Source organism: Oncorhynchus tshawytscha, linkage group LG03 (genome assembly GCF_018296145.1).
Source record: "Oncorhynchus tshawytscha isolate Ot180627B linkage group LG03, Otsh_v2.0, whole genome shotgun sequence".
In the NCBI taxonomy this organism is placed as follows: Eukaryota; Metazoa; Chordata; class Actinopteri; order Salmoniformes; family Salmonidae; genus Oncorhynchus; species Oncorhynchus tshawytscha.
The window spans coordinates 38,722,033-38,745,294 of NC_056431.1; the positions used below are offsets into that span (position 1 = coordinate 38,722,033).

General features: G+C 43.7%; 1 protein-coding gene across 4 annotated transcripts in view; it reads left to right on the top strand.

Moving 5' to 3' along the window:
• Positions 1–23,262, top strand: part of LOC112235135 (histone deacetylase 4-like) — a 162,822-nt gene that overhangs the window by 49,021 nt on the left and 90,539 nt on the right. For all 4 annotated transcript variants that reach the window (XM_042315388.1, XM_024403530.2, XM_042315400.1 and 1 more), the window contains exons 2-3: positions 14,393–14,664; positions 21,201–21,351. In XM_042315388.1, coding sequence (XP_042171322.1) covers positions 14,393–14,664; positions 21,201–21,351 — 423 coding nt within the window. The remainder of the gene's footprint in view (positions 1–14,392; positions 14,665–21,200; positions 21,352–23,262) is intronic.

Sequence of the window (23,262 nt, forward strand, 5' to 3'; positions counted from 1 at the left end):
CTTCTTTAATGATTTCCGGGGAAGGCCCGGTACATCAGCACCCTCTACCTGACCAAAGGATATTGGGAGCTTGGTTTTATTCCCCACAGGATACAGCAAGACTTCGGAGTCCAGAAGATGGTATCCCAGAGGAGACTTTTTTGTTAATTATTTCATAAACACCCTTGAAACCAAGCTAATACAATTGTGTCCGTGTCTGATCTGTGTAAACATCTTGACCAAACTCCCTGGTCTGCCACTATATATAGGGCACTATATATATATATATATATATAGATAAATAGATAGATAGACTACCATTCAAAAGTTTGGGGTAAATTCGAAATGTCCTTGTTTTTTGAAAGAAAAGCAAATGTTTGGTCCATTAAAATAACATCAAATTGAACAGAAATACAGTGTAGACATTGTTATTGTTGTAAATTACTATTGTAGCTGGAATATTTCTCGATTATTTACAAGGGCGTACAGAGGCCCATTATCAGCAACCATCACTCCTGTGTTCCAATGGCACGTTGTGTTAGCTAATCCAAGTTTATAATTTTAAAAGGCTAATTGATCATTAGAAAATCCTTTTGCAATTATGTTATCACAGCTGAGAACTGTTTTTCTGATTAAAGAAGCAATAAAACTGGCCTTCTTTAGAAGAGTTGAGTATCTGGAGCATCAGCATTTGTGGGTTTGATTACAGGCTCAAAACGGCCAGAAACAAAGAGGTTTCTTCTGAAACTCGTCAGTCTATTCCTGTTTTGAGAAATTAAGGCTATTCCATGCGTGAAATTGTCAAGAAACTAAAGATCTGGTACAACGCTGTGTACTACTCCCTTCACAGAACAGCGCAAACGGACTCTAACCAGAATAGAAAGAGGAGCGGGTGGCCCCGGTGCACAACTGAGCAAGAGGACAAGTACATTAGAGTGTCTAGTTTGAGAAACAGATACCTCACAAGTCTTCAACTGGCAGCTTCATTAAGTAGCACCCGCAAAACACCAGTCTCCATGTCAAAAGTGAAGAGGCGACTCCGGGATGCTGGCCTTCAAGGCAGAGTTGCAAAGAGGAAGCCATATCTCAGACTGGCCAATATAAATAAAAGAGCCCCATTTACATAAGAATTCAGACCCTTTACTCAGTACTTTGTTAAAGCACCTTTGGCAGCGATTACAGCCTTGATTCTTCTTGGATATGACGCTACAAGCTTGTCACACCTGTATTTGGATAGTTTCTCCCATTCTTCTCTGCAGATACAATAATAAATATATTCCAAAACACTTAATATAGCAAAAATACTGTAAAAAAATGTGGCAAAGAAATGTACTTTTGTCCTGAATACAAAGTGTTATTTTTAGGGCAAATCCAACACATTATTGAGTAACAATAAAAATCAATCAAATGTATTTATAAAGCCATTTTTATATCAGCCGATGTCACAGAGTGCTATACAGAAACCCAGCCTAAAATCCCAAAACAGCAGGCAATGCCGATGTAGAAGCAGGGTGGCTAGGAAAAACTCCCTAGAAAGGCCGTAACCTAGGAAGAAACCTAGAGAGGAACCAGGCTCTGAGGGCTGGCCAGTCCTCTTCTGGCTGTGCAGGGTTGAGATTATAACAGTACATGTCCAAGATGTTCAAACGTTCATAGATGACCAGCAGCATCAAATAATAATAATAGTCACAGTGGTTGTAGAGGTTGCAACAGGTCAGCACCTCAGGAGTAAATGTCAGTTAATAGCCAGAGTTCGAGACATCAGGTGCGGTAAAGAGAGTCGAAAACAGCAGGTCCGGGACAAGGTGAATAGGTCAGACTTCCGTAGCTGCAGGCAGAACGGTTGAAACTGGAGCAGCAGCACGACCAGGTGGACTGGGGACAGCAAAGAGTCATCAGGCCAGGTAGTCCTGAGGCAAGGTCCCAGGGCTCAGGTCCCCCGGGAAGAGAGGTAGAGAGAGATAATTAGTGGGAGCATACTTAAATTCACACAGGACACCGGATAAGACAGGAGAAATATTCCAGATATGTTTTGGCACGAACCTGAGGGGGGCACCAACATGGACAGGAAGATCACGTCAGTGACTCAACCCACTCATGTGACGCACCCCTCCTAGGGACGGCATGGAAGAGCACCAGTAAGCCAGTGACTCAGCCCCCGTAATAGGGTTTGAGGCAGAGAATCCCGGTGGAGAGAGGGGAACTGGCCAGGCAGAGACAGCAAGGTCAGTTCGTTGCTCCAGTGCCTTTCCGTTCACCTTCACACCCCTGGGCCAGACTGCACTCAATCATATGACCGACTGAAGAGATGAGTCTTCAATAAAGACTTGAAGGTTGAGACAGAGTCTGAGAAAGCCCTGCCTCCAGCTGTTTGCTTAGAAGTCTAGGGACAATAAGGAGGCCTGCATCTTGTGAGCGTAGCGTACGTTTCAGGATATGCACAGCAGGACCAAATCGGAGAGAAAGGTAGGAGGAGCAGGCCCATGTAATGCTTTGTAGGTTAGCAGTAAAAACCTGAAATCAGCCCTAGCCTTAACAGGTAGCCAGTGTAGAGAGGCTAGCACTGGAGTAATATGATCAAGATTCTAGCAGCCGTGTTTAGTACTAACTGAAGATTATTTAGTGCTTTATACAGGTAGCCGGAAAGTAGAGCATTGCAGTAGTCTAATCTTCATGGCGGTGGCTACATCATATTATGGGTATGCTTGTCATTGCAAGCACAAGGGAGTTCCTTACGATAAAAATAAACTGAATACAGCTATATAGGCACAGACAAAATCCTATAGGAAAAGCTTCTTCATTCTGCTTTCCAAAAGACACTCTGAGACAGTCACCTTTCAGCGGGACAATAACCTAAAACACAAGGCAAGGCCAAATCTACACTGGAGTTGCTTACCAAGATGACATTGAATGTTCCTGAGTGGCCTAGTCACAGTTTTGACTTAAATTGGCTTGAAAATCTATTTCAAGACTTGAAAAGGGCTGTCTAGCAATGATCAACAATCAACTTGACAGATCTTGAAGAATATTCATAAGTTTAATGGGAAAATATTGTACAATCCAGGTGTGCAAAGCTCTTACAGACTTACCCAGAATAACTCACTGCTATAATCGCTGCCAAAGGTGGTTCTACAAAGTAATGACTCAGGGGTGTGAAGACTTATGTAAATGAGATATTTCTGTATTTTATTTAAAATAGATTTGCAAAAATGTCTAAAAACACATTAACTTTGTCATTATGGGTAATGTGTGTAGATAGGTGAGTGAAAATGTTTTTTTGAATCCATTTTGAATGTGGAAACCATGTGGAATAAGTCAAGGGGTCTGAACTTTCTGAAGGCACTGTATATATTGTATGTAATATAAACAACTCTGTATGGGGGCTGATTTAGGTGTGATGTATGGCCAAGTGTCCCTTCCCACAATGCAATGGGCTTCACCCAGCAATCCCAGGGAATCAATCTCCATCAGCTACGTCAGTGCGGCTCCTTCCGTCAGTGACACGTCTGCAAAGCATGCACACACACTGCCTCTCTCTTTCATACACACACGCACACACACACACACACACACACACACACACACACACACACACACACACACACACACACACACACACACACACACACACACACACACACACACACACACTGTAAGTGCTGTGTGTGTCAGCAAATCCCAGCCGCTAAGATCGTTTTGCTGTGGGATTTTTTTTTGCTCTGTTGCCATGTTGCATCATTTCACCCAAGAGTGGGTGGACCCAAACTGCATTTCTGAGAATATGCACATGTGTTTACTCAGTGGGCTTGTGCAGTAATACATACATTAATACATGTGGATCTGCCTGCATGTGTGTGTGTTTATGCGTCTGTGCGTTTGTGTGTGTGCTTTTGTACATCTTCACATGTGTGTGAATGTCTGTTTGTATATGTGTGTATGTGAGTGCCGTCTTCATCCTCCTCCTCTATAGTGCAGGCCAATGATCAACCAACCCACTAAATTAGAAGGGATCGCGTGAAGGATAAACTCAGTAAAAAAAGAAACGTCCCTTTTTCAGGACCCTGTCTTTCAAAGATAATTCATAAAAATCCAAATAACTTCACAGATCTTCATTGTAAAGGGATTAAACACTGTTTCGCTTGCTTGTTCAATGAACCATAAACAATTAATGAACATGCACCCGTGGAACGTTCGTTATGACACTAACAGCTTACAGACGGTAGGCAATTAAGGTAACAACTTAGGACACTAAAGAGGCCTCTCTACTGACACTGAAAAACACCAAAAGAAAGATGCCCAGGGACCCTGCTCATCTGCGTGAACATGCCTTAGGCATGCTGCAAGGAGGCATGAGGACTGCAGCTGTGGCTAGGGCAATAAATTGCAATGTCATACTGTGAGACGCCTAAGACAGCGCTACACCGAGACAGGACGGACAGCTGATTGTCCTCGCAGTGGCAATCTATGTGTAACAACAACTGCACAGGATCGGTACATCCGAACATCACACCTGCGGTACAGGTACAGAATGGCAACAACACCTGCCCGAGTTACACCAGGTAGGCACAATCCCTCGATCAGTGCTCAGACTGTCCAAAATAGGCTGAGAGAGGCTGGACTGAGGGTTTGTAGGCCTGTTGTAAGGGAGGTCCTCACCAGATATTATCGGCAACAACGTCACCTGGGCACGTCGCTGGACCAGACAGGACTGGCAAAAAGTGCTCTTCACTGACGAGTCGTGGTTTTGTCTCACCAGGGGTGATGGTCGGATTCGCGTTTATCATCGAAGGAATGAGCATTACACCGAGGCCTGTACTCAGCAGCGGAATCGATTTGGAGGTGGAGGGTTCGTTATGGTCTTGGGCGGTGTGTCACAGCATCATCAGACTGAGCTTGTTGTTGTTGCAGGCAATCTCAACGCTGTGCGTTACAAGGAAGACATCCTCCTCCCTCATGTGGTACCCTTCCTGCAGGCTCATCCTGACATGAACCTCCAGCATGACAATGCCACCAGCTATACTGCTCATTCTGTGTGTGATTTCCTGCAAGACAGGAATGTCAGTGTTCTGCCATGGCCAGCGAAGAGCCCGGATCTCAATCCCATTGAGCACGTCTGGGACCTGTTGGATCGGAGGGTGAGGGCTGGGGCCATTCCGCCCAGAAATGTCCGGGACCTTGCAGGTGCCTTGATGGAAGAGTGGGGTAATATCTCACAGCAAGGACTGGCAAATCTGGTGCAGTCCATGAGGAGGAGATGCACTGTAGTACTTAATGCAGCTGGTGGCCACAGCAGATACAGACTACTTTAGATTTTGACCTCCTGCCTTGTTCAGGGACACATTATTCAATTTCTGTTAGTCACATGTCTGTGGAACTTGTTCACTTTATGTCTTAGTTGTTGCATCTTGTTATATTCATACAAATATTTACACATGTTAAGTTTGCTGAAAATCAAGGCAGTTGACAGTGAGAGGAGTTTTGGAACAAATGTCTGTTGTTGTTATTTTACTAAGCCCCAAAGCTCCTCCCTGTTTCTGTCTGTTGAATGAATCCATTCTGTGATAACCATTTCGCTCTTACTCAATGCTGTTTTGTAATTCTATTTATCCTTTATGTGACCAAAAGAGAGTCCTGGCTAAGACAGATGGCAACATGCATTTAGGCTAGGAGTGTCACTGTTAAACAAGTACATTTTCTTAGCACTGAGTGTAGCCAAAGTGTGGATTGTGTTCATCTCACATATTGATACTTTGTGCCATATACTGTAGAGCAGTGGATCCCAAACTTTTTATAGTCCCGTACCCCTTCAAACATCCAACCTCCAGCACCAAGGTCAGCGCACTCTCAAATGTTGATTTTTGCAATCATTGTAAGCCTGCCACACACACACTATACAATACATTTATTAAGCATAAGAATGAGTGTGTGGGAAGTGACAAAGAGCTCTTATAGGACCAGGGCACAAATAATAATATAACAATAATAAATAATTTTGCTCTTTGCTTAGCTATCTTACATATAAAACCTTATTTGTTCATCAACAATGGTGTATTACTCACCACAGGTTAATGATAAGGGTGTGCTTGAAAGGATGCACATAACTCTGCAATGTTGGGTTGTACTGGAGAGTCTCAGTCATTTTCCACACACAGTCTCTGCCTGTATTTATTTTTCATGCTAGTGAGGGCCGAGAATCCACTCTCACATAGGTATGTGGTTGCAAAGGGCATCAGTGTCTTAACAGCGTGATTTGCCAAGGCAGGATACTCTGAGCTCAGCCCTATCCAGAAATATGTCAGTGGCTTCTGATTAAATAACATTTTCACAGAAACGCTTGTTGCAATTTCGATGAGGCTCTCTTGTTCAGATATCGATAAGTGGACTGGAGGCAGGGCATGAAAGGTAAAACGAATCCAGTTGTTTGTGTCGTCCGTTTCGGGACTACCTGCGTAATTGCGCACCCAACTCACTCAGGTGCTTCGATATATCACATTTGACATTATCCATCAGCTTGAGTTAATTTGCACACAAAAAATCATGCAATGATGGAAAGATCTGTGTCGTCCTTGTTAATGCAGACAAAGAGCTCCAACTTCTTAATCCTAGCCTCAATTTTGTCCTGCACATTGAATATAGTTGCAGAGACCCTACCCTGTAATCCTAGATTCAGATCATTCAGGTGAGAAAAAACATCACCCAGACAGGCCATTCATGTGAGAAACTCATCAACATGCAAGAAGTCAGACAAGTGAAAATTATGGTCTGTAAAGAAAACTAAGCTCGTCGCTCAATTAAAAAAACGTGTCAGTACTTTGCCCCTTGATAACCAGTGCACTGTATGTTGTAAAAGCGTTACATGGTCGCTGCCCATATCATTGCATAGTGCAGAAAATACGTGAGAGTTCAGGGGCCTTGCTTTAACAAAGTTAACCATTTTCGCTGTAGTCTCCAAAATGTCTTTCAAGCTGTCAGGCATTCCCTTGGCAGGAAGAGCCTCTCAGTGGATGCTGCAGTGTACCCAAGTGGCGTCGGGAGCAACTGCTTGCACACGCATTACCACTCCAATATGTCTCCCTGTCATGGCTTTTGCGCAATCAGTACAGATACCAACACATCTTGACCACCAAAGTCCATTTGATGTCACAAAGCTGTCCAGTACTTTAAAATAGCCTCCCCTGTCGTCCTGGTTTCCAGTGGTTTGTGGAAGAGGATGTCTTCCTTAATTGACCCCCGTAAACGGAACGGACATATAGCAGGATCTGTGCCAGGCCCGCCATGTCTGTTGACTCATCCAGCTGTAATGCATAGAATTCACTGGCTTGTATGCGAAGCAGTAATTATTTCAAAACATCTCCTACCATGTCACTGATGTGTCGTGAATTAGTGTTGTTTGATGAAGGCATTCTCTGTATAGTTATTTTGGCCTTTTCCCCCAGCATTGTCCCAGCCATATCCACGGCAGCAAGAAGAATTAAGTCCTCCGCAATAGTATGGGGCTTGCCTGTCCTAGCCATTCGGTAGCTCACCATATAAGACGCTTCCAGCCCCTTCTTATTAATGGTATCTGTTGCTTTTATACATGTCTTACTAATCTAAAGTCGTGTTAATTTTCGCTCAACAAATTCCTGTGGCTTATTTTTCAAATTGGCATGTTTTGTTTCTAAATGTCTGCGCAAGAGTGAAGGTTTCATAGAGTTGTGAGATCGTACTTTTGCACGTATAACACACCGTGGCTGAGGAAAGGCACTACTCCCAATATAAGTGAACCCCAAATCAATGTAGTTCTCATCATATTTGTGCCTCTTCGATGGTCCAACGTTCCTGTCTGTTTTTCGGTGCTTTCCTGGGTAAGGGGGAAGTAGCTCTTCGGCTGCATCAGATTCACAAATGTCAGTGTCCATGCTAGCTGGCCAAACAACACATGTAGAATTACTGTTGCTAGCATTGGATGTGCTCGTGGAAGCAGAACAACTTGTGTCATCGACAGGTGCAGGTGTAGTACTGTTGGTAGTAGCAGTACTACCAGTAGAGCTGGTATGCGTCTCTATGGACGCAGACCTTACCATTTATCTATTTTCGAGCAAATGGATTGAGCAGCAGCTACGTTTGGCTAGATACGGACCGTTAGTGGTATTCCCGCGAGAAAGTAAAGGTTATTCAATCAATTAAATGTATTTATAAGCTCTTCTTACATCAGCTGATGTCACAAAGTGCTGTACAGAAACCCAGCCTAAAACCCAAAACAGCAAGCAATGAAGGTGTAGAAGCACGGTGGCTAGGAAAAACTCCCTAGAAAGGCCGGAACCTAGGAAGAAACCTAGAGAGGAACCAGGCTATGAGGGGTGGCCAGTCCTCTTCTGGCTGTGCCAGGTGGAGATGATAACAGAACATGGCCAAGATGTTCAAATGTTTATAGATGACCAGCAGGGTCAGATAATAATAATCACTGTGGTTGTAGAGGGTGCAACAGGTCAGCACCTCAGGGGTAGATGTCAGTTGGCTTTTCATAGCCGATCATTCAGAGTATCTCTACCGAACCTGCTGTGTCTAGAGAGTTTAAAACAGCAGGTCTGGGACAAGGTAGCACATCTGGTGAACAGGTCAGGATTCCATAGCCCGCAGGTAAAACAGTTGAAACTGGAGCAGCAGCATGACCAGGTGGAATAAGAACAGCAAGGAATCATCAGGCCAGGTAGTCCTGAGGCATGGTCCTAGGGCTCAGGTCCTCCGAGAGAAAGAGAGAGAGCGAGAGAGAGAGCGAGAGAAAGAAAGAGAGAAAAAGAGAGAGAATTAGATAGAGCATACTTAAATTCACACAGGACACCGGATAAGACAGGAGAAATTCTCCAGATATAACAGACTGACCCTAGCTCTCCAACACATTAACTATTGCAGCATAAATACTGGAGGCTGAGACAGGAGGGGTTGGGAGACACTAGCCCCGTCCGACGATACCCCCGGCCAGTGCCAAACAAGCAGGATATAACGCCACCCACTTTGCCAAAGCACAGCCCCCACACCACTAGAGGGATATCTTCAACCACCAATTTACTATCCTGAGACAAGGCCCAATATAGCCCACAAAGAGCTCCCCCACAGCATGAACCTGAGGGGGGGCGCCAGCCTGGACAGGAAGATCACATCAGTGACTCAACCCACTCAAGTGATGCACCCCTCCTAGGGACAGCATGGAAGAGGACCAGTAAGCCAGTGACTAGCACTAACTGAAGTTTATTTAGTGCTTTATCTGGGTAGCCAGAGAGTAGAGCATTGCAGTAGTCTAATCTAGAAGTGACAAAAGCATGGATTAATTTTTCAGCATCATTTTTGTACAGAAAGGTTCCGATTTTTGCAATGTTACTTAGATGGTAAAAGCTGTCGTTGAAACAGGCTTAGATATGTTCGTCTAAAGAGAGATCATGGTCCAGAGTAACGCCGAGGTCCTTCAGTTTTATTTGAGACGACTGTACAACCATCAAGATTAATTGTCAGATTCAACAGGAGATCTCTTTGTTTCTTGGGACCTAGAACTAGCATCTCTGTTTTGTCCGAGTTTAAAAGTAGAAAATGTGCCGCCATCCACTTCCTTATGTCTGAAACACATGCTTCCAGGTACAGCAATTTTGTGGCTTCACCATGTTTCATCAAAATGTACAGCTGTGTGTCGTCCGCATAGCAGTGAAAGTTAACATTATTTTTCTGAATGACATCACCAAGAGGTGAAATATATAGTGAAAACAATAGTGGTCCTAAAATGGAACCTTGAGGAATACCGAAATTTACAGTTGATTTATCAGAGGACAAACCATTCACAGAGACAAACTGACATCTTTCCGACAGATAAGATCTAAACCAGGCCAGAACTTGTCTGTGTCGACCAATTTGGGTTTCCAATCTCTCCAAAAGAATTTGATGATCGATGGTATCAAAAGCAGCACTAAGGTCTAGGAGCACGAGGACAGATGCAGATCCTTGGTCTGACACCATTAAAAGGTAATTTACCACCTTCACAAGTGCAGTCTCAGTGCTATGATGGGGTCCAAAACCAGACTGGAGCGTTTCGTATACATTACCTTCAGGAAGGCAATGAGTTGCTGTGCAACATATATATATATATTTTTATATAGGAATGGGAGATTCGATATAGGCCTATAGTTTTTTATATTTTCTGGGTCAAGGTTTGGCTTTTTCAAGAGAGGCTTTATTACTGCTAGTTTTAGTGAGTTTAATACACATCCGGTGGATAGGGAGCCGTTTATTATGTTCAGCATAGGAGGGCCAAGCACAAGAACCAGCTCTTTCAGTAGTTTAGTTGGAATAGGGTCCAGTGTGCAGCTTGAAGTTTTAGAGGCCATGACTATTTTCATCAATGTGTCAAGAGATATAGTATTAAAACGCTTGAGTGTCTCTCTTGATCCTAGTTCCTGGCAGTGTTGTGCAGACTCAGGACAACTGAGCTTTGGAGAAATACACAGATTTAAAGAGTCCGTAATTTGTATTCTAATGATCATGAAATTTCATTAAGAAGTTAATGAATTTATCACTGCTGAAGTGAAAGCTATCCTCTCTTGGGGAACACTGCTTTTTAGTTAGCTTTGCGACGGTATCAAAAATACATTTTGGATTCTTCTTATTTTCCTCAATTAAGTTGGTAAAATAGGATGATCGATCGAGCAGTGAGGGCTCTTCGATACAGCACGGTATTGTCTTTCCAAGATAGTCGGAAGACCTCCAGTTTGGTGTAGTGCCATTTCCGTTCCAATTTTCTGGAAGCTGTTTCAGGGCTCGGGTATTTTCTGTTTACCAGGGAGCTAGTTTCTTATGACAAATGTTTTTTGTTTTTAGGGGTGCGACTGCCTCTAGGGTATTACGCAAGGTTAAATTGAGTACCTCAGTTAGGTGGTTAACTGATTTTTGTACTCTGACGTCCTTGGGTAGGAAGAGGGAGTCTGGAAGAGCATCTAGGAATCTTTGGGTTATCCGAGAATTTATAGCACAGCTTTTGATGATCCTTGGTTGGGGTCTGAGCAGATTATTTGTTGTGATGGCAAACATAATAAAATGGTGGTCCGATAGTCCAGGATTATGAGGATAAAACATTAAGATCCACACCATTTATTCCACGAGCCAAAACTAGGTCCAGAGTATGACTGTGGCAGTTGGACAAAACCCACTGAGTCGATGATGGCTCCGAAAGCCTTTTGGAGTGTGTCTGTGGACTTTTTCATGTGAATTTTAAAGTCACCAAAAATGTGAATATTATCTGCCATGACTACAGGATCTGATAGGAATTCAGTGAACTCAGTGAGGGATGCTGTGTACTGCCCAGGAGGCCTGTAAACAGTAGCTATAAAAAGTGATTGAGTAGGCTGCATAGATTTCATGACTAGAAGCTCAAAAGACGAAACGCAGCCATTTTTTTTTGTAAATTTAATTTTGCTATCATAAATGTTAGCAACACCTCTGCCTTTGCAGGATGTGCGGGGGATATGGTCACTAGTGTAACCAGGAGGTGAGGCCTCATTTAACACAGTAAATTCATCAGGATAAGCCATGTTTCAGTCAGGCCAATCACATCAAGATTATGATCAGTGATTAGGTCATTGACTATAACTGCCTTGGAAGTGAGGGATCTAACATTAAGTAGCTTTATTTTGAGTTGTGAGATATCACAATCTCTTTCATTAATGACAGGAATGGAGGAGGTCTTTATTCCAGTGAGATTGCTAAAGCGAACACCGCCATGTTTCATTTTGCCCAACCCAGGTCGAGGCACAGACACGGTCTCAATGGGGACAGCTGAGCTGACTGCACTGACTGTGCTCGTGGCAGACTCCACTAAGCTGGCAGGCTGGCTAACAGCCTGATGCCTGGCCTGCACCCTATCTCATTGTGGAGCTAGGGGAGTTAGAGCCCTGTCTATGTTCGTAGGTAAGATGAGAGCACCCCTCCAGCTAGGATGGAGTCCGTCACTCCTCAGCAGGCCAGGCTTGGTCCTGTTTGTGGGTGAGTCCCAGAAATCTACAAATTCTATCTTTTGGGAGGGGCAGAAAACAGTTTTTAACCAGCAATTGAGTTGTGAGAATCTACTGTACTGCTCATCACTCCCCCTAACTGGGAGGGGGCCAGAGACAATTACGCGATGCCAACACATCTTTCTTCTTTCTGATTTACACGCTGAAGCTATGTTGCGCTTGGTAACCTCTGACTGTTTCAACCTAACATCGTTTGTGCCGACGTGGATAACACTATTCCTATATTCTCTACACTCACCAGTTTTAGCCTTAGTCAGTACCATCTTCAGATTAGCCTTAACGTCCGTAGCCCAGCCCCCTGGGAAACAGTGTATGATCGCTAGATGATTCGTTTTAAGTTTAATACTCCTGGCAATGGAGTCGCCAATGACTAGGGTTTTCAATTTGTCAGAGCTAATGGGAGAAGGAGAGACCAAAGATGGCTCGGCCTCTGACTCCGACCAGTTGCTTAATGGGGAGAACCGGTTGAAAGTTCGTGTCGGCTGAATTAGCGACACCGGTTGAGCATTCCTACAGCATTTCCTTCCAGAAGCCATGAGAAAATTGTCAGGTTGCGGGGACTGTGCGAGGGATTTATACTACTATCTGTACTTATTGGTGGCACAGATGCGGTTTCATCCTTTCCTACACTTAAATTACCCTTGCCTAACGATTGCGTCTGAAGCTGGGCTTGCAGCATGGCTATCCTTGCCATAAGGCGATCGTTTTCTTGTATATTATGAGTACAGCGACGGCAATTAGAAGGCATCATGTTAATGTTACTACTTAGCTTCGGCTGGTGGAGTTCCTTATGAACCATGTCCAGATAAAGCGTCCGGGGTGAAAAGTTTAATGAAAAAAGTCGAGCGAGGGGAAATAATAAAAATATAAAACGGTAATTAAAAAGTAAAAAGCGTAAAGTTGGCAGATAGCAAAGTAAGGTTAGCAACAAACTGCACAGCAGCACGTAAACAAGTCTACAAGTTGTGACCGGAGAGTGGTTAATGTGATTAGATGTTAAGTATTTGACGAGGCTACCTGTATTTGACATTGTGTTGTTATTTCGCTGAACACTAGATGGTTTAATTTGATTTTTGCCAGTGAAACGAGGCTACTAAAAAACTTTTTTTAAATATATTTGGCGTACCCCCAACGGCATTGAGCGTACTCCTGGGGAATACTAGCTGTAGAGGAATGAAGCTACTGTATGTTTGAATTGAAGCTGTAAAACATATCAAAACTAGGTTTCACTTGTTGTACCAGCAAAACATAGAAACACTGTTGTACTACCAACTTTCTACCACTAACTTGTTAACAAATTAATTGAGAACTTTGGTTCAGGGTTTGGCATGTGTGTACGTCGTGTGGCGTATGTGTTACGAAACAGGGTCTTTGTCTCCAATTCAAGCAATGAGGCCACAGCTGAAAAAGTGCTTATCTACTTGTTCAAAAACTAACCACACTGGAAGTTATTCACTCCAGCGCTGTGTCCTGCCCAGAAGAGCATTTCCTCCTCCCTCCTCTCAATACACTCTCAATGCCCCCTTTGTGCCCATATCCCTCATAGCCTCCACCCCCAAAACCCATGGCGTCACAGAGATGATCGTTACCCTATTCCATGATGAGAGTGGCAGGTTTTTCTCTTCTCTGTATTGATAAACTCTGTGACATTTTGAGGAGGACCTCTTTTGTTTGGCCCTAAACCCCACCTAAACTCACTCTTCTGGCCAGTGTCATTGTAGTGCTGCACTCTACTCTTGAACTCGTGAAATTCTCCTCTTTGAGATGAGTGCCCCGCTGTGAGCTGGTACAGTCGGAATGAGTGGGGATCCTTTTTGAGATGCACACACATGGAGAAGCACACAGACACACACACACCACTCCTCTCAAACGTGAGCATACTGCACCCTGTTCCTGGTCCACACATATTGTGGCAATGCTGGCACGTACACACACACACACACACACACACACACACACACACACACACACACACACATAGATGTAGCTGTCAGTACTTTTTTCCTTTTGTTTGCAGCCTATTGTCAATCCCAACATCACACAACTCCCATCATGGTACAACTCCTACCGCCACACTCTACATCAAACACCATAGTGTGTAACAAAAAGCCGTCGTTAGAGTATCATCTGTGCCGTGTAGACCTACAATGAAGACTCATTAGCCTTTTGCCAAAGCTGAGCATTATTAAATTAGGTCAGGGAGATATTCTATTCTATGGGTCATTCAATGAATGGGCTCCGATTGGACCTGTAAGTTTGTGTGTCTGAGAAAGAGCCTTGGGAAAGGCTACTGTGTCCTCTCGTTTTTGATTGAATCCTACGTCATAAAGGAACAACAGCCATGGAAAATGTCGGTAACCCCCACTTTCTCTCCCCAGTCGACGTGAGCATGGCACTGCCCTTGCAGGTGCCCCCGGCTGCCATTCCCATGGACCTGCGCCTGGACCAGCCCTTTGGCCTAGCACCACGACCAGATGACCAGTGCCACCAAGGACAGGTCCCAGGTCAGCGGGAGCAGCAGCTGCAGCAGGAGTTGCTGGCCCTCAAACACAAACAGCAGATCCAGAGACAGGTGCTCATCGCTGAGTTCCAGCGGCAACATGAGCAGCTCTCACGCCAGCACGAGGCCCAGCTACAGGAGCATGTTAAGGTGTGTGTGTGTGTCCTCTCCTCTCCATCTTTTTAGTGATCTCTCCTCACCACGCAACTTATTCGACCCCTCATCCCAATCTTACCCCCCCATCACCCGCTGCTATTCCCCCTCCCTCCATCTCTCCATCCCTCCTTCCCCTTTGCTCGAGGGCTGTCTGGATTTCTGCAGAAAGATTTTCATTGCAACAGGGACTTGGCTCAACAGAATGTGGTAAGGACAGAGGGGATGGGTGTAGGAGAGGACATGCATGTATGCGTGTGTGCGTTTGTGTGCCTATGCCTGTGCATGCTAGTGATAAGTGGGTCAGCTGTTTGTTCACCCACACCCGCCCACAATTTCTACTAACCCATCCCCAATCACCCGACTACAAGTGATAAAGTGATCTGAGGCCAGCACCCAACCCTAACTCGCAAATATAGAAAATACGCTGTAGCGTACAGTCAGAGATTTTGTTGACAGTGGGTGTGGGATTTTTTGTTGTTGTTGCCTAATTCAGATAGGTCTTTGTTACTGCTTATAATTTACTACATTTTGTTAGTCAACTTGTCTATAATTAAATACAATGAAGCTTCTCTTCTGACAGTACTTGTCGCAACTAGAAGACTAAATAAACCCTTGCTCACCACACAATATGTCATACATCAATCGAATGAATGCTTCATTCTAGTTGACATTGGTAAAGTTTTCTCTTTCATCTCTGCTTCTCTCCAGCAGTAAAGATGTTTAGGGAGCGGGGAGAAAATGCAAAGATTTTCCATGCAAAATGACCAAATGACATTAGTTTGACCGTTGTTAAGTTAATTACAAGCTGTGAAAACAACCCAACATGTTTCTGATGAGACTTAAGTTTGGCTTGGATGCATATTTTATGTGGTTAAAATACTCTCAGCTTTTACGATGCTGATAAAGAGGGCACCTTTACAGACGGTCCCTAACCAATCATTCATTCTCTCAAGATGCTGAAATATATAATATTTCTCCACTCCTGTTCCAGAGTCCAAAATCTACATTTGGTGTATCGTTCTACCGCAATAAGTGCTTAATTACTCTACATGTGAGAGGTTATAAACCTACAGTCAGTGTCCAGATTTCAGTTAATATTCCTTGTAACCCATCTGAACAGTAGGCTACAATTCCCTTGACGTGCCATATTTGAAGTCCCCGTCTTGTTAGTCTCAAACGGCAGATAAATATAATGAAAGAAAAACCTCTATCTAGCCTATAGATATGAATTGCACAAGAATCATACAGTATATTTATGGATTTTTAATGCATGGTTTTCTCTTTATTCCACCTGCCCGCCCGCCCTTCGTCCACACAATATTTCATGACCCAAAACCCACCCGCCCTGTGGATATAACCGCGGGGACTGCGGATTATGAGTCAACCCGCGCTTCACTAGCGCATGCGTGTGTGTGATGTAACTGGATCTGCCGGTTACGTTGGGCTGCTTTTCTGATCTTAATAGGAACCCCGTCCTTGGGAAACTGTGTATGCATGTGTACCAGCGCATATGTGTGTGTGTGTGACAGTGAGAGAAACTGCTCGCTTTGCAAACAGGCCTCCACGGTGTTGCCACGGGCCGCAGCCTCAATCAGGCAATGGGAGCGAGGCAGCCCAGGCTAAAAATAACTCTGTCTGAAAGCTCCAGTCACAGCAGCCAGTGGGCTTCAGCACCAGGTAGGGTGGGATGCACAGTGATTGGCACATCACTATCTCTACATTATGCCTTGACAGCATGCTGACTGTTTTCTATTTTGCTCTGTTCCAGTCAACACCCACCTGTACTTGTTGAAATTATGCAAACACTCTCCATAGTGAGGCTTTTATCATTCAGTCATTTAGGCATTTAGTCTCACTCTTGACGACTTCTTAAAGGGTAACTTTCATTTAAAAAAGTCTTAGTTATAGTGAAACAAGTCAATTCTGGTCTTCATTTTGACAGCTTGTTGCAAAAGTGATATATTTTTACTACTTTTAGATAAACTCTACCATTGAATTAAAGCAGGAAGCACCAGTGACTCGGTCTATAAAAAAAGTGGTCAGATGAAGCAGATGTAAACTACAGGACTGTTTTGCTAGCACAGACTGGAATATGTTCCAGGATTCTTCCGAATAGCATTGAGTAGTACACCACATCAGTCACTTGCTTTGTCAATAAGTGAATTTAGGTTGTCGCCACAGTGACTGTACGTACATACCCCAACCAGAAGCCATGGACTACAGGCAACATTCGCACTGAGCTAAAGGGTAGAGCTGCCGCTTTCAAGGAGCGGGACTCTAACCCGGAAGCTTATAAGAAATCCCGCTATGTCCTCAAAAGAATCATGAAACAGGCAAAGCGTTAATACAGGACTAAGATCAAATTGTACTACATCGGCTCCAACGCTCGTTGGATGTGGCAGTGCTTGCAAACTATTACAGACTACAAAGGGAAGCACAGCCAAGAGCTGCCCAGTGACACAAGCCTGCCAGACAAGCTAAATAACTTCTATGCTCGCTTCGAAGCAAGTAACACTAAAACATACATGAGAGCACCAACTGTTTCGAATGACTGTGTGATCACTCTCTCCGCAGCCAATGTGAGTAAGACCTTTAAACAGATCAACATTCACAAGGCCACTGGGTCAGATGGATTACCAGGACGTGTACTCCTAGCATGCACTGACCAACTGGCAAGTGTCTTCACTGACATTTTCAACCTCTCCCTGTCCGAGTATGTAATACCAACATGTTTCAAGCAGACCACCATAATCCCTGTGTCCAAGAAACCTAAGGTAACCTGCTTAAATGACTACCGCCCCTTAGCACTCACGTCTGTAGCCATGAAATGCTTTGAAAGGCTGTTTATGGCTCACATCAACACCATTATCCCATAAAACCTAGACCCACCCTAATGTGCATACCGCAACAACAGATACACAGATGACGCAATCTCTATTGCACGCCGCACTGCCTTTTCCCACCTGGACAAAAGGAACACCTATTTGAGAAGTTGACGACAGTTGACTACAGCTCAGCGTTCAACACCATAGTTCCCTCAAAGCTCATCACTAAGCTAAGGACCCTGGGACTTAATAGCTTCCTCTGCAACTTCATCCTAGACTTCCTGACGGGCCGCCCCCAGGTGGTAAGGGTAGGTAACAACACATCCGCCACGCTGATCCTCAACACGGGTGCCCCTCAGGGGTGCGTGCTCAGTCCCCTTCTGTACTCCCTGTTCACTCATACTGCACGGCCAGGCACGACTCCAACACCATCATAAAGTTTGCTGATGACACAACAGTGGTAGACCTCATCACCGGCAATGATGAGACAGCCTATAGGGAGGAGGTCAGAGACCTGACCATGTGGTGCCAGGACAACAACCTCTCCCTCAATGTGATCAAGACAAAGGAGAGAATTGTGGACTACAGGAAAAAGAGGACCGAGCACGCCCCCATTCTCATTGACGGGGCTGTAGTGGGGCAGGTTGAGAGCTTCAAGTTCCTTGGCGTCCACATCAACAACAAACTAACATGGGCAAAGCACACCAAGACAGTCATGAAGAGGGCACTGCAAAATCTATTCCCCCTCGGGAGACTGAAAAGATTTGTCATGGGTCCTCAGATCCTCAAAAGATTTTACCGCTGCACCATCGAGAGCATCCTGACGGGTTGCATCACTGCCTGGTATGCTAACTGCACGGCCTCCGACTGCAAGGCACTACAGAGGGTAGTGCATATGGCCCAGTACATCACCGGGGCCAAGCTTCCTGCCATCCAGGACCTCTATACCAGGCGGTGTCAGAGAAAGGCCCTAAATCATCAAAGCCTCCAGCCACCTTAGTCCTAGACTGTTCTCTCTGCTACCGCACGGCAAGCCATACCGGAGCGCCAAGTCTAGGTCCAAGAGGCTTCTAAACAGCTTCTACCCCCAAGCCATAAGACTCCTGAACAGCTAATCAAATGGCTACCTAGACTATTTGCAAACCCCCCACCCACCCACTACGCTGCTGCTACTCTCTGTTATTGTCTATGCATAGCCACTTCAACAACCCTACCTGCATGAACATAATTATCTCAAATACCTCAACACTGGTGCCCCCGCACATTGACACATTGACTCTGCACCGGTGCCCAATGTATATAGCCCTTCTATTGTTATTTACTGCTGCTTTTTAATGATTTGTTTTTCTTATCTTTTACTTTTTAAACTATTTTTTTAGGTATTTTCTTAAAACTGCATCGTTGGTTAAGGGCTTGTAAGTAAGCATTTCACTGTAAGGTCTACACCTGTTGTATTCGGCGCATGTGACAAATACAATTTGATTTGAAATTGTGATGTAGAGGCACCTTCAGAAGGGAGGGGTTCGGTATGAAATACACTCCCTTCTAGATGTGCTGGGTGGTACCACCTCAAGGCTTACTATAAATGCAGGTGACAGCGCGCCTTATTTGGTAATGGTCTTGGTAAGTGGAGTGTGCCATGATGCTTCTCTGACTAGACAATTGACGTTACACAAAATTCAAAAGACAGTAAGGCACATTTCCGCATATGATGACATTTTTGCTTACCCTTTCATACACATCTATGTGCTTTTACGAAGAAAATAAACATGTAGGCTATGAGGATTATGTTTTTATATTCGTAGCTACATCCATCGTAACAAGAAATACAGTATTTCTACATTGTAGAATAATAGTGAAGACATCAAACTATGAAATAACACATACGGAATCATGTAGTAACCAAAAAAGTTTTAAACAAATCAAAATATATTTTTATTTTAGATTCTTCAAAGTAGTCACCCTTTGCCTTGATGCCAGCTTTGCACACAGGCATTCTCTCAAATGGCATCATCTGGAAGGCTTTTCCAACAGTCTTGAAGGAGTTCCCACGTATGCTGAGCACTTGTTGGGGGCTTTTCCTTCACTCTGCTGTCCCACTCATCCTAAACCATCTCAATTGGGTTGAGGTCGGGTGATTGTGGAGGCCAGATCATCTGATACATCACGCAGTCTCCTCTGAACAGTTGATGTTGAGATGTGTATTTTACTTGAACTCTGTGAAGCATTTATTTGGGCTGCAATTTCTGAGGCTGGTAACCCTAATGAAATTATCCTCTGCAGCAGAGGTACATCTGGGTCTTCCTTTCCTGTGGCAGTCCTCATGACGGCCAGTTTCATCATAGCGCTTGATGGATTTTGCGACTGCACTTGAAGAAACATTCAAAGTTCTTGAAATGTTACTGATTTACTGACCTACATGTCTTAAAGTAATGATGGACTGTCTTTTTTCTTTGCTTATTTGAGCTTGAAGAATATACAAATATATTTTGATTTTTGATTTGTTTAACGCTTTTTTGGTTACTACATGATTCCATATGTGTTATTAGTTTTGATGTCATTCTACAATGTAAAAAATAGTACAAATAAAGAAAAGCCCTTGAATGAGTAGTGTCCAAACTTTTGACTAGTACTGTAGATGACAATGTTGGTAATGTCAACTCGTTTTTCCCCTGATCAGTATGACCGATTGGTCGTGCAGTCCACTAACAGTTGGCTCATAGTTCAATAGTTGTGAGTTCTAATCCCACATGGGGCACAATATCTTTTTTTTCACATCTTTGATTTACAATATTCATCCCATGCCCACACACTTATAATTCTGAAAAGTAAAAGCAGACATGTGAGAGGGGTCATCCTGGAAGTAGTTGTGGGTTTTATACATTACCCAAGACCATTCTGTGAGTTCATTTGACCATTGGAAAAAGAGCTACTGCGTAAATACTGCATTGTGGGTTGGATTGAATTGAGCCCCTAAACTTCATTTTCAGGGGGATTATTTACGCAACACTGCAATAAATTTGAGTCCACAAAAAAAATCTGAATGTTAGCCCCATGGAGTATTTGAACTTGGAGTATTTGAACTTACACCACACTTACAGTGGCTATAGACGTCAGGGACTCTGCATCCTAGAACTGTGTTGCTTGTGATGCACCTCATTTTTATTATAAGAGCATGCCAGTGGACTTCTGTTAAGTATGATTTAGTGAGAAAGTGTTAGGGTCAGGTACAACTAAGTTTACCCATCCCCAAATAAATATTTATGAACAATTCCCTCCACTCACAACTTCTCATCTGAATGCAATTTTTGGAAATTTGAGTGTTTCCCAGCTGATATGAAATCTGCAGGGGACACTTGCTGTTGAAATCTAGTGATAATGATGTCAGCCAGTGGTGTTAGATTTTTGCCATTGAAAGGAAGTGTGTCTGTGTGTGTGTGTGTTTAGAACCGTGTGTTTTTTGTTTATCTAGATGAGGTGATATCAGACAATGTGTGACCATGTCTCCCCTCTCTCTCCCTTCCGTCTCCCTCTTCTTCTCCCCCATGTCCCTTCATCCCTCTCCATCTACCCCATCTCTCTCCCCAATCACTGTTCTCCTCCCTCTCCCCATTTCCTATGCACTACCAGATGCCCTGTAGCAGTGCCATCAGCAGGCAGTTGTATCAACATCGCAGTAAAGTTTGTAGTAACGTTGTGTTGCAGCACCAGCAGGACCTCCTGGCTCTGAAGCATCAGCAGGAGCTGCTGGAGCACCAGAGGAAGATGGAGAGACACCGCCAAGAGCAAGAGATAGAGAAACATCAGAGGGAGCAGAAACTCCTGCTGCTTAAGAACAAGGAGCGTTGCCAGGAGAGTGAGTGGCTCAGAATTACATCCCTTTTCTTTTTTTTCTTCCTCCACCCTTTTTTTCTCCCCAATTTTGTGGTATTCAGTTGGTAGTTACAGTCTTGTCCCATCGCTGCAACTTCCGTACGGACTCGGGAGAGGCGAAGGTCGAGAGCCGTGCGTCCTCCACAATACAACACGGACGAAGCTGGGTAAAGGGCTTCAATGCCGAAATCCTAAAGTATCCTTTTAAGTGCCGTAGTAAATTGCCTCCAGTCTCATAAAAGTCAGCACGTAGGCCCCCGAAATGTGATTTAAAATGTGTCTGTAATAGTAATCATCATGTGCCGTGTGTGTGTGTGTGTGTCCACGCTCGCTGCTTCACCGCTTGACATGTTAGTCACTTGTTGTCAGCTCTGTCTTATTCTCACTCATTGTGTTTCTTCTTGACACACACTTTTACAGACATATGCACACGCACACACACACGCACACACTTATTTTGCTGCCTTTTTACTCTTGCTCTTCTTCTTTTTTCACTCTTTCCATTTTCTCTCTCTTCATCTCCCCGTGTGGAGGATCCCCTCTGGATAGTGTTAACGGTGTGATGGCGAGGTGGTAATTGAAGAGAGAGCTGTGAGAGAACGCACCTTGTGATACCTTGTTTAAAAAATAACAAACACACCAACACACTAAAAAAGCCCATTTAACTGCCACTGTCTCGGTGGAATTCCCATGAAAGCATGTATTTTTCCCTCTATGGAATCTCTGTGTGACTCTCCTCCAACAGATTACAGTTCTGGGCCCAGTTTGCCAATAGCGATGGAACTTAGGCTTACGAGTGTTTTAACGCTGCATATTTCCTTCGACGGCCGAAGATGTAACGCGCGTTTCCCAATACACCATGCAGAGAGAATGGTCGGTCAGTGCGTCGTTGGAACATGTGTCGATACTGATAGGATTTAAGGAAAGGGAGCGCTGCTCTCAGATCAGCTTTCTCTGTTCAAATATTTCCTGAACATTATAATTATTTCACCGTACTGACAAGGGATCAGCACCTGGAGAGATATTACCACATACTGCTGCAAATATTGAGGCGGCCTACTCTAATGAAATAAAAATGCATTAAACCACTAATTTGGCACATCATTGCGCACATGTTAGGCTGCACATCATTAAATATATTGAGACAAATTAAATAGAGTAGCCTACAAGTAGTAAAATATAACTAAATTGATTGAACATGAAATGTATTTGAATATGATTGAAAAAGGCCTACAGAAAATATTCATACCCCTTGAATTATTCTACATTTTGTTGGTATAGGCTGAATTCAAAATGGATCAAATAGAAACAATTCTCACCCATCTACAAAAATATTTTTAAACATTTTTGCTAATGTATTGAAAATGAAATACAGAAATACCTCATTTAGATACGTATTCACACCCCTGAGTCAATACTTTGTAGAAGCACCTTTGGCAGCGATTACAGCTGTGAGTCTTTCTGGGTAAGTCTCTTAGAGCTTTCCACACCTGGATCGTGCAACATTTGCCCATTATTATTTTCAAAATTCTTTAAGCGCTGACAAATTGGTTGTTGAACATTGCTGGACAACTATTTTCAGGTCTTGCCATAGATTTTCAAGTAGATTTGAGTCAAATCTGTAACACTTCATTAAAGGTATTGTTGGATATTATCATCCTAATCCTAATATTATTCATATATAATATAAGACAAGTACTGGAAGCAATAGAACACGATGACAATTCTGGGAAACCAGGCCTGGCAGTCATAGCAGACTTTGAAAAGGCCTTTGATAAAGTACGACTGGGATTTATATAAAAATGCCTGGACTATTTTAATTGTGGAGAATCTCTTAAAGGTGTAAAACAGTAAATAATGGCTACTTCTCAGAAAGTATTAAATTGTCAAGAGG